The sequence below is a fragment of the Simochromis diagramma genome, unplaced genomic scaffold (genome assembly GCF_900408965.1).
Source record: "Simochromis diagramma unplaced genomic scaffold, fSimDia1.1 OVJJ01000421.1, whole genome shotgun sequence".
NCBI classification, from domain to species: Eukaryota; Metazoa; Chordata; class Actinopteri; order Cichliformes; family Cichlidae; genus Simochromis; species Simochromis diagramma.
This window is the reverse complement of record NW_024387250.1, coordinates 4,564,217-4,579,378: the sequence shown is the minus strand read 5'-3', so window position 1 is coordinate 4,579,378 and position 15,162 is coordinate 4,564,217. Positions and strand designations below refer to the sequence as shown.

The 15,162-nt window shown below is 40.9% G+C and overlaps 1 protein-coding gene across 1 annotated transcript; it reads left to right on the top strand.

Annotated features, from left to right (window-relative positions):
- Positions 1 to 8,691: 8,691 nt before the first annotated feature.
- Positions 8,692 to 13,810, top strand: got1 (glutamic-oxaloacetic transaminase 1, soluble). The gene is made up of 9 exons (XM_040001455.1): positions 8,692 to 8,988; positions 10,381 to 10,562; positions 10,647 to 10,770; positions 11,059 to 11,171; positions 11,264 to 11,368; positions 11,531 to 11,681; positions 11,997 to 12,162; positions 12,271 to 12,413; positions 12,608 to 13,810. Exons 1-9 carry the CDS (start codon positions 8,880 to 8,882, stop codon positions 12,745 to 12,747), a joined length of 1,233 nt encoding a protein of 410 aa, XP_039857389.1. The 5' UTR covers positions 8,692 to 8,879; the 3' UTR covers positions 12,748 to 13,810.
- The last annotated feature ends 1,352 nt before the right edge of the window (positions 13,811 to 15,162 follow it).

Genomic DNA, 15,162 nt, shown 5'->3' with positions numbered 1-15,162 from the left:
ACTGCAGTGAAACTGGGAAATATTTTGAAAGGTAAGGAACTTCTTAATTCATGCTTTAAATGTTTCTGCATCAACGCTGTCACACAATTGTAATAATTAGGCAAAGCATAGTTGTGTAGTTTAATGCAAATAGCCCACAAAAATACTTAACTTGGCGGAACCAATATTTATTTATTCGTTTATTTATGTATTATTTTTAAAGAATTTCACTTATTTCTTGGACGATCCCTCAACATCGCAGATTTGGCGATTTTTAAGATTAGGCCTATCTTTTTTCCCCCTCTCGGCAATTCCTTGATAATATCATATAACGAGAGTGTGGGAAATGAGATGAATCCGGCAACCGTGAGAGGCATAAAGAATGCTCAGTGCTAAATTGTTGTCTGTGAATTATTTATGGCTTATTCATTTGTGGAAGTTTTAGGATGATTTGGCCACGAAAATGTGGCCACAATAATAGTTCCTCTTGACACTGGTAAAAGGAAAGCAAAAACCTTTTTTGAATAAATAAATAAATGATCAGCTACAAGGAAAGAAAATAATAATTATTATATTATATTAACAATTATATTATATTGTATATTAATAGGTAAATTAATGAGCTTTCATTTTAATTTACCTTTGTGCTTAAGGGATAAACGTGCTGAAACGAGACACCTCTCTTCTGGTCGACTATCTTTGGCCAGGTCCAGGCGCCAGGGTTTGAGGACCCATTGCTCTCAAACCGTGTGGAAAGAAAAGAAGAGCATGTCCACATAATCTCATCCGCTCACCATCAACAAGGCGCTGTTTAGAAATGGATAGCGTCACCCCCTCCTATTCAAAAAAGGCCGGTTTAAGTGGAGTAGTTTAAGTCAAGAGCTGAACTGAGTCTGAAAAAAAGAAAAGCTTTTAGGCCACAGTAACTCTCTGTGCGCTCTGAAAAAATATAGTGGTCACTTAGTGCTGTTGGACGCAAATTTAAACATTAAATAATTTATCAAGATTTACTAATAAGGAAAAGTAATTTCCACACAGTGGAAGTTTGCGCGAGTTAGGTGGAATTTATGTGATAGAATTAGCTCGTAAAGCAACCCAAAGGGCAGTAAATCTGGTCATTTTGTTTCCCAAATATTTACCCATTCCTTTTTAATGAGTGCAATAATTTAAAAATACCAAACATAGACATAAATGCGCAATAGCTGTGTGTGTGTGTGTGTGGGGGGGGGGGGGGTTGCTTTGTTTTGTTCTATTTAAAGTGTTTAGGAGAAAATTATTAATACCCCAAATGAGATTACGTGGTTAAAACAATTACTTGTATACACGGGTCCGAGTAGAGTCACCACGCTTTCGACCTAGAGTGCGCAGGGCCTCTAAAGCCCCCCACTGACCATCATCACGGGCTTCGCGTGCCACCGGCAGTCCAAAAGTGGCCAAGTAAAGACTCGTGTTTACGGAGCGGAAGAGTCTGTTTCCTGCCTTTAACAAAACCCAGACTCCCAGAGAGTGTCAAGGAGCGACTCGTTGGTGAATGCGACTCCCCAATACATCATCTTCATTTCTGAATCGTCTTGATAGCCTCGGTAAGGTCGAGTCCACAGCAGAGGTCGGAGCGGATACAGGCTGCAGAGGCCTAAGCCTTAAAAAAAATTAAATGGATTTTGAAAAATAACTTTAAAAAAAAAAAAAAAACGATCTGCTTTCTGCCTCCGTGGGAGTCAAATTTCAGTCACTCCGCACAATTCACTTTCTGGTGAGTTCTTCAAAGTTAGTGTTTTGCCAAGCAGCGCTTAACGTGTCTCTTCTTGTTTCCCTCCTTATCTCCATATTTCTGGCAGTCTAACGTATACTGAAGCAGGGTTTCGGCATCAGAGGGGCAGGTGTACAGTACACCACTGAGATACAGGGTGCACAGAGCACAGACCAGACGTTTGAAGAAATAAGAACATTTATCATCGCTGCTTCTGGGTTTTGTGTCTGACTGGTTCATGCAAACAGCTGTTTATTTATGAAAGAATGAAGGTTTGATATTATGACTTGACAGAGTTGTGTAGAAGAGCACTTACAATCCTTTTACAATGGAGGTGATTATTAACAGGCTCTACCAACAGCCTGTATGTGTGACGAGGAACTCAAGTGTGACTATCCATTTGTCTTAAAGTGCTCTTAATCAACCAATAACAACAATAGATTGCTACTTTAGGAAAATAGATTAGCTCAAGTGCGTTTTCCCCAATGTCCAACAAGTCCAACAGGATTATTTAACTGGGTGTGACACTTTCCCCATCATCTTGCATTAGGGCATGCAATATGTAAATAATGAGGCTGTGCATTGCAGGAAAAAAAACTTGAAAAGATTGTGAGAGCAGATACAGAGTGTGTCCGCCTCATGTAGCTCATAATTAACTTTCCGTTTTCCTTTAATTTCATGGTCAACAGAAAGAATGGCAGTGGACCAAACTGTTGTGTGGCAGTAATGTCTCAGTTCTTCTGGGTCCCGGAAGGTGAGTCTTATCAGCAACCCATGTGGTGGTGTCAGTAGCCAGGACCCAGACTGTGCTATTGTGCCGCTGCCTGGAACCGAGTGACGGATGACAGCACCTTCTCATTGGAGGAAATGAGGAGGCCAAAGGCGAGCCCGCGTCGGGCCAGATTTTTCAGCAAAAACCCTGTTCTCACCCACTTACTTTGGACTCTGATAGAGTCATATAGTCCAGAAAGGCAGGCCTATGATAATAGTTAACACTCCCTCAGGGCTCATTGTGTTAACCAGGTTAGGAAAAAAGATACCCTAATTAGCTGTCTTGTTTGAAAGACAGTGAGAGGGTGATTTGTTTGAGAGCTGACACCTTGTTCTGTGTATCACAGTTCTAACTTAGAGACCATGAAAAGAGGAAGTGAGGTCAGGCCAGTCTGGATCCCCTGCCCTTTGCCCTCCCTTGGGCCTCATAAATTAGGCTGCTGTAATTCCCTCCCAGACGGCCTTGCCCCAGCAGGTGTGTGTTTGTATATATGAGTGCGAACAGAGGGGGATGTAAGGGTTGTAATATCTATGATCTACGGTGTTGGGAATGTAGTTTGGGAGGAAACAAGCAACCTAAATATGCTTATCCTCTCTGCTGCCATGCAGTCAATGTAGATAAAGACAGTGCGGGGAGGCAGGCTTTCAAATGAGAGGATGTAGGTGCCTCTAGTTGCTTATATACGCTGTCCCACTTGGCTAGAGCTGGTGAAAAATTTAAAAAAAAATTATCAAAAGGTTGAATCAAGTTCAGCTTGCTGCTGGAGGAACTCTCTCAAACTTGCTGAATCAGTAACAGCTCTCTTGGGAAGGACAATGTTACCATAAAATAAAAGTATGCGTGCATCCTGGCTTCCAGAGGTAAACATCCTTGAGAGAAAATATTAGCATCTGTCCAGCAACCGCGGTGGTATTTCTATCAAAGTGACAGACTGTTTTGGCAAATATCTGACTAGTTATCAATAAAGTCCCATTTTTGTAAATACTAACTGTATAAAATATCTAACAATGCAGCTTCAGCACGCAGCGGGTTTTGGCAATGCTGATGCTCAGATTAACCATTAGGATCAAAGCTGACCAGGCCTTCAATCGGACAGCTTTGCTACAAGCTCCAGCGCTGGCAGGCATTCATCCTCATATATGAAGATACAGAGTCCCAGATCTGTAGCTGACCCTGAACTTTGACCTCCTAGCAAAAGGGAGAATTGGTCTCCCCATCTGGATTCAAAATATACAACATAATTAGAAGTCATGAAAGATAAAGTTTGTTTCCTTTGTCACTTATCATATTTGTGTCTCTTTACCTAATCCAGACAAAAAAAGCAAGTACTTTGGGTTAAAAAAAAATTTAAAAAACGTCTTCCACTTCCTGTCTTTGTGTGTTAGCGTGCATATTTGTATAAAGCCAAAGTGCCTGAGTTGGTAAAAAGACAAAATCAATCAAGTGGAACAACACAACGTAGACCTTGTGTTTGAGGTTCCACCCAGCTTGAAGGCCACATCAGCGAAAAACAATGAGACACAACCATTTTTAATATTCCTTCAAAGTCCAAATGCAGTCCTGTTAAAAAGTACACCCAATGATTCAGTAGCTACCTTTAGAAGCAGTAACTCGAAGTTATAATTTTCTGTTTAACTTTATCAGTCTCTCACATCGCTAAGAAGGAATTTTGGCCCACTCTTTTTTACATTATTGCTTCAGTTCATGTGGGCATTTATTTATGCACATCCCTCTATAGTATTTCAATCAGGTTGAAGTCAGGACTTTGACTGGGCCATTGCAACGCCTTGATTTATTTTTTTCTTCTTCATCCATTCTGCTGTGGATTTGCTGCTGTGCCGGGAATCACTGTCTTGTTGTATGACCCAGTTTTAGCGAAGCTTTAGCTTTTAGACAGATGGCCTCACATTTGTTTCTACAATACTTTGCCATTCAGAGGGGTTCAATGTCGACTCAATGAGTGCAAGCTCCAACTTTGTAAACCTAAGCCATCCTGCCATGTCCTTTTTTAGAAAGAGGAAACTCTTCCAAATAAGCCATACACATTCAGTCTTTTCATAATTGTACTGTTGTGAACTTTAACATTTAACATGCTAATTAACGTCTGTAGAGTCTGAGATTTAGCTTTCTAGTTTGTCTGCAGTTTCTCTGAATGTTTCACAAGACTGCATACTGCCGTGTGTACACTTTCTTATTCACTGTATGTGAATGTATACATACCAACTTATACTCAAGCAAAACAGCTAAGGCATTTTAATGGTTTGTTTTAATTTACCTCTGTATTTTTGGAAATGTTTGATTAATTAAGAAAAATTTCAGGAGAATGTTATGTAAAATAAATATAGGACTTCCTGTATCTTATTATCTGTTTCTAACTAAGCTAACTACTGGCAGTTTGCCCTTTTCTGCATTGTCAGGTGCAAGAGGACTATATATCACCTTATCCATCTGAAATATGTTCACTATAGTGCTTAGGTGTTGTTTTATTTTGCGTGAGTGGCACATGCAGTCTTAAATTTTCAGGCTTCTTCCAATGGTGTGTAGCCCTTATGTCAGTGAGTTTACTTTTTGCCTCCATGTTTTTAACTGTGGGCTCCATACATTTGAACTTGTGGAACATACAGACCCCGTCAAAGCAATATTAGGCATGAGATGTCTGAGATTTTGCATCTTCCAGTACAATTCAACTAAGTTTGCACTTGGATGTATTCTTGGCTCATACTACGGTAGTTCACTGAGTCCAGTTGTAGGTTGTCATCTTTTGTCAGCAGGGTAGAAATCTGCATGCACACAAAAAAGGAGATTTTATGTCATGATATCAAATGGAGCACAAAAGACATTTGCAACCTAAACTTGCACAGACAAACGCTCATGCACCCTGGTTGGAATGTAGTCTGACACAGAGATTACTGATATCTATTACTGCATGCACGGTCCGTCAGTCACTGATCTGCTCAGGGAGCAACAGGGAGGTCCTGTGCTCTTTGTTGTTGCTGTGTCTAGTTCCTTGTTAGAGAATTGATGACACTGTCTTTAGAAAACAAACAAGGCGGGAAGCTAAAAAGGTGGTCACTCACCACAGCTCTCTGACCCAGAGACACCGGGGCCAGAGCAACATGTGAACGGCGCTGAAACTTTGCCCTAGGAATGCACAGCGGTGTGTGCGCACACGCTCTTGTTTGTGTTTCTGTGATACCGCAGCTGGAATGTGACTGTCTTGTGCCTGAATGCCTTTGTGTGTTTTAGTGTCAGCTTCCTATAAGCAGCGCTGATAACCTGCATGCAAAATTTTAAAGAGAGAAAAAAATCAGATTAAACAAAACCCCATTCACACTTTGACTTTTTTGTCATATTTGTGTTACTCTGCTGGATGCCAAAACAAATGTTCCGTGTTTCCTTCTCAGGGAAATGCAGAGAAAGTGAATGTTGGGCTGAGTAATTGATCGATCTAGCTGTGACACACTCTCTTTGGAGAAACTGTCTTGCTAGAGGCTACTTCTGTCACTCCCTGCTCTGACTCACGCTTCACATCACAGCCCAGATCGTGGCCCTGGGCCTCCTCTGTATGCACACACTGAGCCCCGCCCCAGGCCCCCAAGCCTTGCTCTAAGGGAGCTCAAATCCCATAATTGCAGAGCTGACAGTGATAGCTAACATACGAGACACCCTCACCTGGTTGGAAAGAATGAAAACATCTACTGTAGGCGTGAAGTGAGGAGATGAGTGGGGGTGGGACCAAGTGGTGAGGAAAGTTAGCAACATGTGGGACAAAACACTGGGGAAAATAGTAACTGGGTGTTGTGTGATAGCAAGGTGTGGGATTAACTGTAGCACTTTAGTTAGGAATGTTTTTGTAAGGGGTTCATAAGGCTTAACCAAAGATATAAAAAGGCTTAAATAATGATTTGTCCATGGCTGAAAGATCAGAAGTTAGACTTTGTTGCTAGTTATTATCATTATCTTATTTTATTTTATTTTATTTTATTAGGAGGGGTAGGGTAGGAGGTGAAGACTGTGAAAATAAATTTGACAAATGTATATCCAAAAGCATTACTTCATATTCACACTTAATTAATATAACAGCCATGCATTTGTATAAGGAGGAATGCTTACAGTGTTGCAGAACGTTGATTCAGTTTCTCTGGATGCAAGAATCCAGAAAAATACTTGGGAATTGTCTTGAGCACCCACAGTGCTTCTTGTACCCACAAAAGCACAAGGACAGCATGCAAACTAAAATACAGCAAGGCCTCTGCAAGTTCAAATCTGGAGTCCTTCTCGATGTGAGGAGACAGAGCTAACCACTGCTCCACCTAAAAGGTTGTCTATAGTAGTGCTTCTCTGAGTCATAAAGCATGAATGCCGTGAATAAATGGATTCCACAAACTTTTTTTAAAGCATTTTTTCCTGGTTAACTGTAGGAACAGAAGCAATATTTAAAAATAATATCAGTATATTATCAGCTTATAGCAATATATATTTAAGACTATTTACACCTGTGTACATATTTATCACATGATTTAATGATAACAATAAATTTCTGCTGCTTGTATTTAATCCCGTTCTGTTTTCGTGGTCTCCACTATACTGGGAGGGGGAAAATCATCTATAGCAATTACGTTTCATTATACCCATTGCCAACTCTGTCTGTCTTCTGTTTAGTGCTGGGCAAATATTTTGCAAGAGATTTGTAAGAACCTCTTAGTGAAGATATCCTGCTGCAGCTAAAATCAAGGCAGATGGGCTTGGGACTGAATAAAAAGAGCAAAGCTGCAGGAGCAAAACAAAGAAAAACGAAGAACTAGTGCAGGATGACAGTTGTCAGTGCGTTTATCGCTATAAGTGAGCTGCTTCAGATTTGGTGGTGTCATTTGAGCCAATGGTAGTATAGAAATATAATAAGCACAGTCTTAACTACATCGGCTTGGTCCATGTGGTGTTCTCTACTTTATCTGTCAGAGACATTAATGACATATAACTTCTCCTTACAATAAGATTACCAACATAACTGGTTTGTCACAAAATACTTCTTGTTACTTCTTGTTACAAATATAGTATGGATGCCTTTGCAAAAAAGGCTAAAATGCACATTTGTTAATGTGAGAAGAGAAATATTCCTAATCTAGAAATGAATGTTAAAAATATATTTCCTTAAAATATGTTTTGTGCAAATTATTGCACATTACAAATTATTATCCAGGACATGTAAGTGTGATTTTTATGTTGTCCATGCAGAAAGTGGAGCTAAATTGTATTTTGTACTCTAATGAGCATTTTAAACTATAACAGTCCATCAGTGCATGGGAACATCTGATTGTATTGTTCATGTTTTAAATCTTTTAATTTGATATGTTAAAAATGGCTTACAGTTAAACAAAATAGAAAAAAGAAAATAATTTATTTAAAAAAAATGTAAGTAGCATGAAAACACTCAAAGCCAGCACTTCAGCACTAGACAAATATGTGTATTTAATTTCACCACACATAAACTTTTATAACCCATCATTTGTCATAATGCGAAACTTTTGAACTACAAAAACTAAAGTCCAGCCGTGCAACTACACTCTTATTATACCAGACAGAAAACATAACTAAGTCTTGTCTTCCCACAAAGTCGCCCTCCTGGTCCGGGAGAGCAGGCTGGAGTGGCCTTCATTTATCAACCACTTCAGCTCCTGCAGACAGCTGTGGGGAGAGCACAGAGGAGCCAGTGTGTTTACACCACAGCTCAGCCTAGGCCCTCAGGACAGAACAGATTAGGACACTTGCACATATTCGTCTGCAGAGCGTGGTGACCTAAGCGTGATAGCTGTCTGATCAGCCGGCGTTCGTATTTACATTTATGATGACGATGATACAGCAATCAGTCTGTGAGCTCTGACCTTAATTTGTGTTCTATTATTTATTAATGGAAGAATTCTTTCTGTACCAAGTCATGCCAACTAAAGCTCTGGTTAGATGCTCTAGATATGAGATTTAAAGCAGGTTTATAGCACCACCTTGTGGCGTAGAAATTAAATGCGCTAATCTCATGCACCGCCCACTCGCAGTGACGCTTCCTCAACCCCACACATTAGCTAGAGGATTTGTCAATCCCCTGCCCGCGGCGTTTATTGGGCAACAGCGCCTGTGCGTTTGTTTTATTGACCTTTGAACTGACAGGGATCAACGCCGAGAGCGATTTCTATTGGTAAATCCACTCACACCCACTTTGCAATGACCAAATCCAAGTTGAAGGTGAAAGTCTTCCATCATCCCGCTCAGCCAGCTGATCAAGTGACAGCTCGTCTCTTCGTGCTGCCGCAGCCTCCCACAGTGCAAAAAAAAAAAAAAAGTAAACAAATAAATAAATATATATATATATATTTATTTTAAAAAATGTCGCTATTTTCTGAAGTCCCCCAGGCTGCCCCTGTGGCTGTCTTCAAGTTGACGCAGGATTTCAATAACGACCAGTTTCCAAATAAGGTGAACCTCGGAGTAGGAGGTAAGTTGTGCATTGTTGTCAGTCATTCATTGTATCCCAGAGGGGAAAGGTTCTCCAGCCTGTCTTACACCGAGTTCATCTATGTTTGTATGATGGTGCCCTCATATGAATTTCTAACAAGTTGTTGTCATTATAATCAGAAAGTGACACAAAATTGACTGCTAGCCTCAAACTAAGCACAGCAATAGTTAAAACAGCCTGCTGACTGATATCTGAGCTGTAAAATCTAAACAGAAGCTCTCTAGATGTAACTTTAATCAGTTTAGTACACCAGGCAGTCCAGAATGGTGATGGCTCACCTGTGCTGTAATTATTGCTATTGATTAAATTCATTTTCGGATTAACATAGAGACTGTGAGTATCCGTTAATCTGGCCGCGCTACAGGCTGCTCAGTCATCACACACCCACCAACTACTGATGTTGATAATATATCTTTGTTCTGCAATTAGTGTGACACTGAGAGCTGAATCATCTCTGTCCTCTGCTATCCTGCACCTCTCACTCAGCAGACCAGGCAGCTGATTGGATTACTGTTCTGTCATTACACAAGAACAAGCAGGAGTTTAAATTTATTACAGCTCAGTCGTGCTTCTCTCCGAAACAAACCACTGCCACATTTCGTCCTTGAGAGCAGCTGTTTTCTGTGCTAACCTCTCTGCAAGGAGTCATTTCTTCGCTGCTTGCATTGCACAGGAACAGTGTGAGAAGCGTTGATCGCTTAGCTCTGTTTTGGCAGGACAAGGATACCTGAGTCCTGTGATTAGCAGAGGAGGCCGAGGCCTCGTAATCCCTTTCTTTCTCCAGATGGTCAGCTGCTACATGGCAGCTGGGAAATGTAGGCCACACATTTCTCTCTACCTAAAAAAACACAGAGATCTGAAAAAGATCCTTGACTGTAAGGATTTTCTGCTTTTCTGTGACTTTTCAGTCACACGTGACTTTAGCGGGATGTTGTCGTCATCTATCGTGATCTTAATTTAGATGTATTATTACAGATTATCAGTGCCTTTCCAGCTAGTGGACATAACAGAGAGAAAAAGGTAGATCGTCGACATCGCCTGGCTAAATCACCCAACAGATATTGAAAGTGCGCCTGTCACAAAACCCTGTGATCTTTGCACTTCTGTTATGACTCAAGAGTCCCATAAAGTCACAAACATCAGGATTACCAAGGTACAGGTGTTAAGCTCGCAAGCTAACCACTTCTGTCTGCTGTATCTGTTTACTGAGCAATTTAAGGAATGTTATATTTAATCTTACTTAGAGGTTTCTTTTTGCTTAAAACTCACTAAAAAACGACATATCAATGCAGGAGGGAAGGGCCGCTTCCTACTATATTAAGCCATTCTTTCACTTTTTTCTGTAACATTAAATCGCATTGTTCCTTGCAGCCTATCGGACAGATGAAGGCCAGCCCTGGGTTTTGCCGGTGGTGAAAAAAGTGGAGAAGATCATTGTGCATGATGACAGGCTAAACCACGAGTACCTGCCCATCCTGGGCCTGCCTGAGTTCAGATCCTCAGCCTCCAAAATAGTACTGGGAGACAACAGCCCTGCCATCCAGGAAAACAGGGTTTGTGGAGTCAAAAGCCAAACGACACTCTTTGAATTTCTAATGTTTTTACATTTAAACTGACTGTTCGAATGTCACTGCCAGGTCGGGGCTGTCCAGTGTCTGGGTGGTACGGGTGCTCTGAAGATAGGCGCAGAGTTTCTAAGGCGGTTCTACAATGGGAGCAACAACACCAAAACACCCATCTATGTGTCTGCACCTACCTGGGGTACATTCAAGCACACACACAAACAAGCAGTGAAGTAGCACACACCTGTAGAGGACTTTAATTTACAGGTTGTTTTGTGAACTTTCCCCAGACTTTAAACTGTAGTTGTTGATAAAGTGTTCTATTGATAAATGTCTTGTTACAGCTGCATGTTATCAGTGAGCTTGGCTGTATTGTCAGGTCGGATGTGAGGAGTATTTAAAAAAGCATTATTCACTCTTTTATCTAATGAAAGCAATGATAAAAATCGAACGCTGCCCTCAGAGTTTTTCTTACTGTTTTTCTCAGAAAATCACAATGCTGTGTTCAGCAGCGCTGGCTTCGAGGATGTTCGTCCGTACAGGTACTGGGACGCGGAGAAAAGAGGCCTTGATTTGGCTGGCTTCCTTGGTGACTTGGAAGTAAGTACTGTGTGGCAGCATACTGTTCACTTATTACTACATTTTGGTCTTCTGGGTTTCACATTGCTTCTTCATATCTCCGTTTCCCACAGAGTTGTCCAGAGCACTCAGTCTTTGTCCTGCATGCTTGTGCCCATAATCCGACAGGCACAGACCCCACGCAAGAGCAGTGGAAACAAATCGCTGAAGTTATGATGGTAACATGCGTATAAAGTGCATGCAAACATATACAAATTGTCTATACTGTGGTCTGAACTGCTACTACTGGCAAAAGGTGTCATTTTAAACAGGATATTTTGCATGCACAGTGTTTATCTCAGTATGATAACCCTTTGATCTTTTATCCGGTTCTCTCCCAGAGGAGGAAGCTGTTTGCGTTCTTTGACTCGGCTTATCAGGGATTCGCTTCAGGTAGTCTGGAGAAAGATGCCTGGGCGGTGCGCTACTTTGTTTCCTCGGGCTTTGAAATGTTCTGTGCCCAGTCGTTCTCCAAGAACTTCGGACTCTACAGTGAGTGATCCTGTGTGTAAAGTGTGCTTGGTATGAATCTGAAGAAAATCCCAAGCTAAATCAACTGCAGGGATTAAACTTTGCAGGAAGAGTAACCTTAATATACATCGGTCTTATTTTCAGATTATGCTGAGTATAATGTGCACAGAATACATCAAAACTCTGTTAAATTGAAAGGAATAGCCACAAAATTCAAATTAAGCAAGTCTCAGATTCACCAGAGGAGGAGCTGTTTATCAGATACTGCACCTACACATCAGGTAATAGGTAGTATCTGCTGTATTGTTTAACTGTGACATGTTTTTGTCCCATCAGACGAGCGTGTGGGCAACCTGACCGTTGTGGCTCGCGATGCAGATAACCTGAAACGAGTTCTCTCCCAGATGGAGAAGATTGTCAGGATCACCTGGTCCAACCCACCGTCTCAGGGAGCTCGCATTGTCACCATCACTCTTACCTCACCTGAGCTTTTCAGTGAATGGTAAGTGTAAAATAGCATCATTAAATGATGACTCATACCTGTGCATGAGGCAATATTAAAAAGCAGTCGATATCAGACATGCAGAGCGTTTTCATTCTCTGACTTTAGGCAAGAGAATGTGAAGACCATGGCTAACAGGGTCTTGCTGATGAGGTCTCAGCTGAAAGCTAAGCTCCAAGCTTTGGGGACACCAGGGACCTGGGACCACATCACAAACCAGATTGGCATGTTTAGCTTCACAGGCCTCAACCGTGAGTACAGCAATCACTTCCTTCTGCACACAATCACAGCTCTGTAAAAATGCACATTCCACTGGTCAGTTTAACAAACAATTTCATGGCATCAAAGTTGTTTTAGTTTTTGGGGGGTCGATTTTAAAAAGATCTTTAAAAGATTCAAACACAGTCAGTAAAACTTAAACCAGTATCTGGTGATTTTCCTGCAGCCAAACAAGTGGAATATTTGGTGAAGGAGAAACATATCTACTTAATGGCGAGCGGTCGCATCAACATGTGCGGTTTAACCACCAAGAACATCGACTACGTGGCCGAGTCCATCCACGAGGCCATCACCAAGGTCCAGTAGAAGAACGGCACCATATCTCCAATTCTCACCACTTCCTGCTGCATTCCTGATCCATCCTGATCACAGGGAATGTGTTTGCATCCAGGTTTCCAGATTTTTCTGGAGCAAATACAAATTCTCATGTGCACAGAGAGCTCACAGGCCCCTGGTTTCTCATTCTTTTTCAGTATTTGTGCTATGCTAGGCTAAATGCATGCTGGGACCAAGTTCTCTATAGACTGCACAAAGATCGTTTGGATCTTTTTTAAGAGCCACAATTTTCCAAACTCTGGAGTACTTATGTAATTGTATTCATAATTTTTCACCCTTATCTTAGTCCCCAATGTATTGTTTGTAGCTCAAAATATGTGTTTGGTATTTCAAGTTTTATGCATCATTAGAAGCAAGTCTGTGGCTGTATTATGGTTCCTCAGCAGCGCTGACTCTACAGTCTAAAAATGTTATACTGTTCATGACTCATCCATTCAAAGTGTGAAATATAAGTATTTGTGTGGACAGCAGTAAGAGTTGTTAAGGGGAATGAGAAAAAGAGAATATTAACATGACTAATCTGTATATTTGAGTTTACCACCCCGACGATGAATGAAGAATAAAGAGGCAGTGTTTGTCATTTCTAGATTAAATGTGAACAAATGTTCTAAGGAGGATTTAAGCCTGAACTATGTAATCATATTCATGACAAGGCTCTATGCTAATGACCTCACATTTAATCTGTATTTGTAGAGTCTTTTTTTTTTGCTTCCAGTTGACATTCAGTGAGCACAAATGACACTGAGCGTTCTGAACAGGTGTCGTGAACCTGGGGTCGTCACTGCATGCTGAAGGGTTTTGATGTTTCTGGTTCTGTCAGGTACCTGCCAGTGGACGTTGACTGTTCATAGCAGCCGGGCACTGTTACGCAACATTCGTTTGTCACAGCACAAACAAACTAATGATCAACCAGGTTGCTGTCGCACTACTACGCAGGGCATTTACGAAACAGACGTATTGTTAAGCAATGAAAATGTCCTCAGACATTCTGATCAAATGAATGAACTACTTCAATAAAAAACTGTCAAACAGATGTGTGTGAAACTGAGTGATAGTGTTTGCATATAAGCACCGACCTTTAGCAGGCCCTGCAGATGAAGACAAATGAAGCAGACAAGAGCAATACTCCAGTAGATTTATTAATAAATTAATTTACCCTTGTGTAGAATGATTGATCCATTTCTTGATATCTTTGGGTTGCTAATATATTCCTCTGAATTTTGCATTACAAAATGTATCTTTGTTAGTTTACCCCAAACAAACACTACATCAATCCTTACAAATATAAAGAGGTGAAAACCAACTGCAAATTCTGTAAAAGCCTCGCCCTTAAAGTTCCAGATTCACACTTAGAGTCAACAGATCAAAACACACTCCCCCAGCGTGTTTGGTACAGCGGGGTCATTGTAAAAAGCTTAGCAGTGCAATAACCTTTGTACTTAGCCTTACCAGGCAGATTGAATTAAATCACTGAGCGTACCAGAACACCACCTTTGTGTGCATTTGAAAAGAGGCGGTGGCTTGACGTCAGTGTATGTCATATTGCTTTCGTCAGGCAAATCTCCCTCTGTTCAGGTTCAAGATTTCAAGAAAAGAGATCAGCGTAGTCCACTGGGGGACTAACTCACAATTTAAATAGAATCAACTCGTTTATTATTGCAGTAGGAGATTATTTCCTGTTTCTTATTAAAATCTTCCTTCTTGAGCAGCCTTCTTGTGCTTCCTCTGAATTCCCCAATCCCCGTGTACATCATTAGTAGCTGTTAAAGCGGAACCTTCGATGAAGTCTGCAGCCTTGTTTTGTGCTTCTCCATTAGCTGGCAGCATTTGCTGATTCTTTTCAACGTTAGCAATTAAAACCCGATGTCTGCTGCCTATGTGTAAGCCATCCTAAAATCTACATAGGATTCAGGAAAGTCAAACAGCGTCTCAGTGTTGAGAATGTACTGCAGCCTAGTCATGCATCGTAGTCATGCATATGGAAAAGCAGGGGTTAATTCTATAGTAAAAGCAGCACAGAGAAACATGCAAGTAGCAACTTCTTCTTCAGTAATGCCCCTAATGTTCATCTGGATCCCCAAACCCAAAGATCCAAATCCCATAAACCCCTAGCTTATTTTTAATTGGTGTGTGCAGCTTTAGTGAGTGACCCTGTGTGAAATGAACTGTACATAGACAACTTTCTATGCTCCCTATGAAATGCACAAAAGACAATGTGTTCTACTGAATGCAATCAAACAACAGATTAATGACTGTTTATCTAAAATATGAAGACACCGAGGAAAAAAGGTGGAATGGTGGTTGCTTGATAGAAACACGTAAGGTGTGTCTGTACAGCTACATTTATGAACTTTATGAATAAACGTGGAGTGCAGTGATAAGTCC

Excerpts from the sequence above, each read along its gene's own strand:
- got1 (XM_040001455.1), top strand. The coding sequence starts at position 8,880 with ATGTCGCTATTTTCTGAAGTCCCCCAGGCTGCCCCTGTGGCTGTCTTC. Across the intron at positions 8,989-10,380 it reads GGTGAACCTCGGAGTAGGAG|CCTATCGGACAGATGAAGGC; the intron begins GTAAGTTGTGCA and ends TGTTCCTTGCAG. Across the intron at positions 11,682-11,996 it reads CAAGAACTTCGGACTCTACA|ACGAGCGTGTGGGCAACCTG; the intron begins GTGAGTGATCCT and ends TTGTCCCATCAG.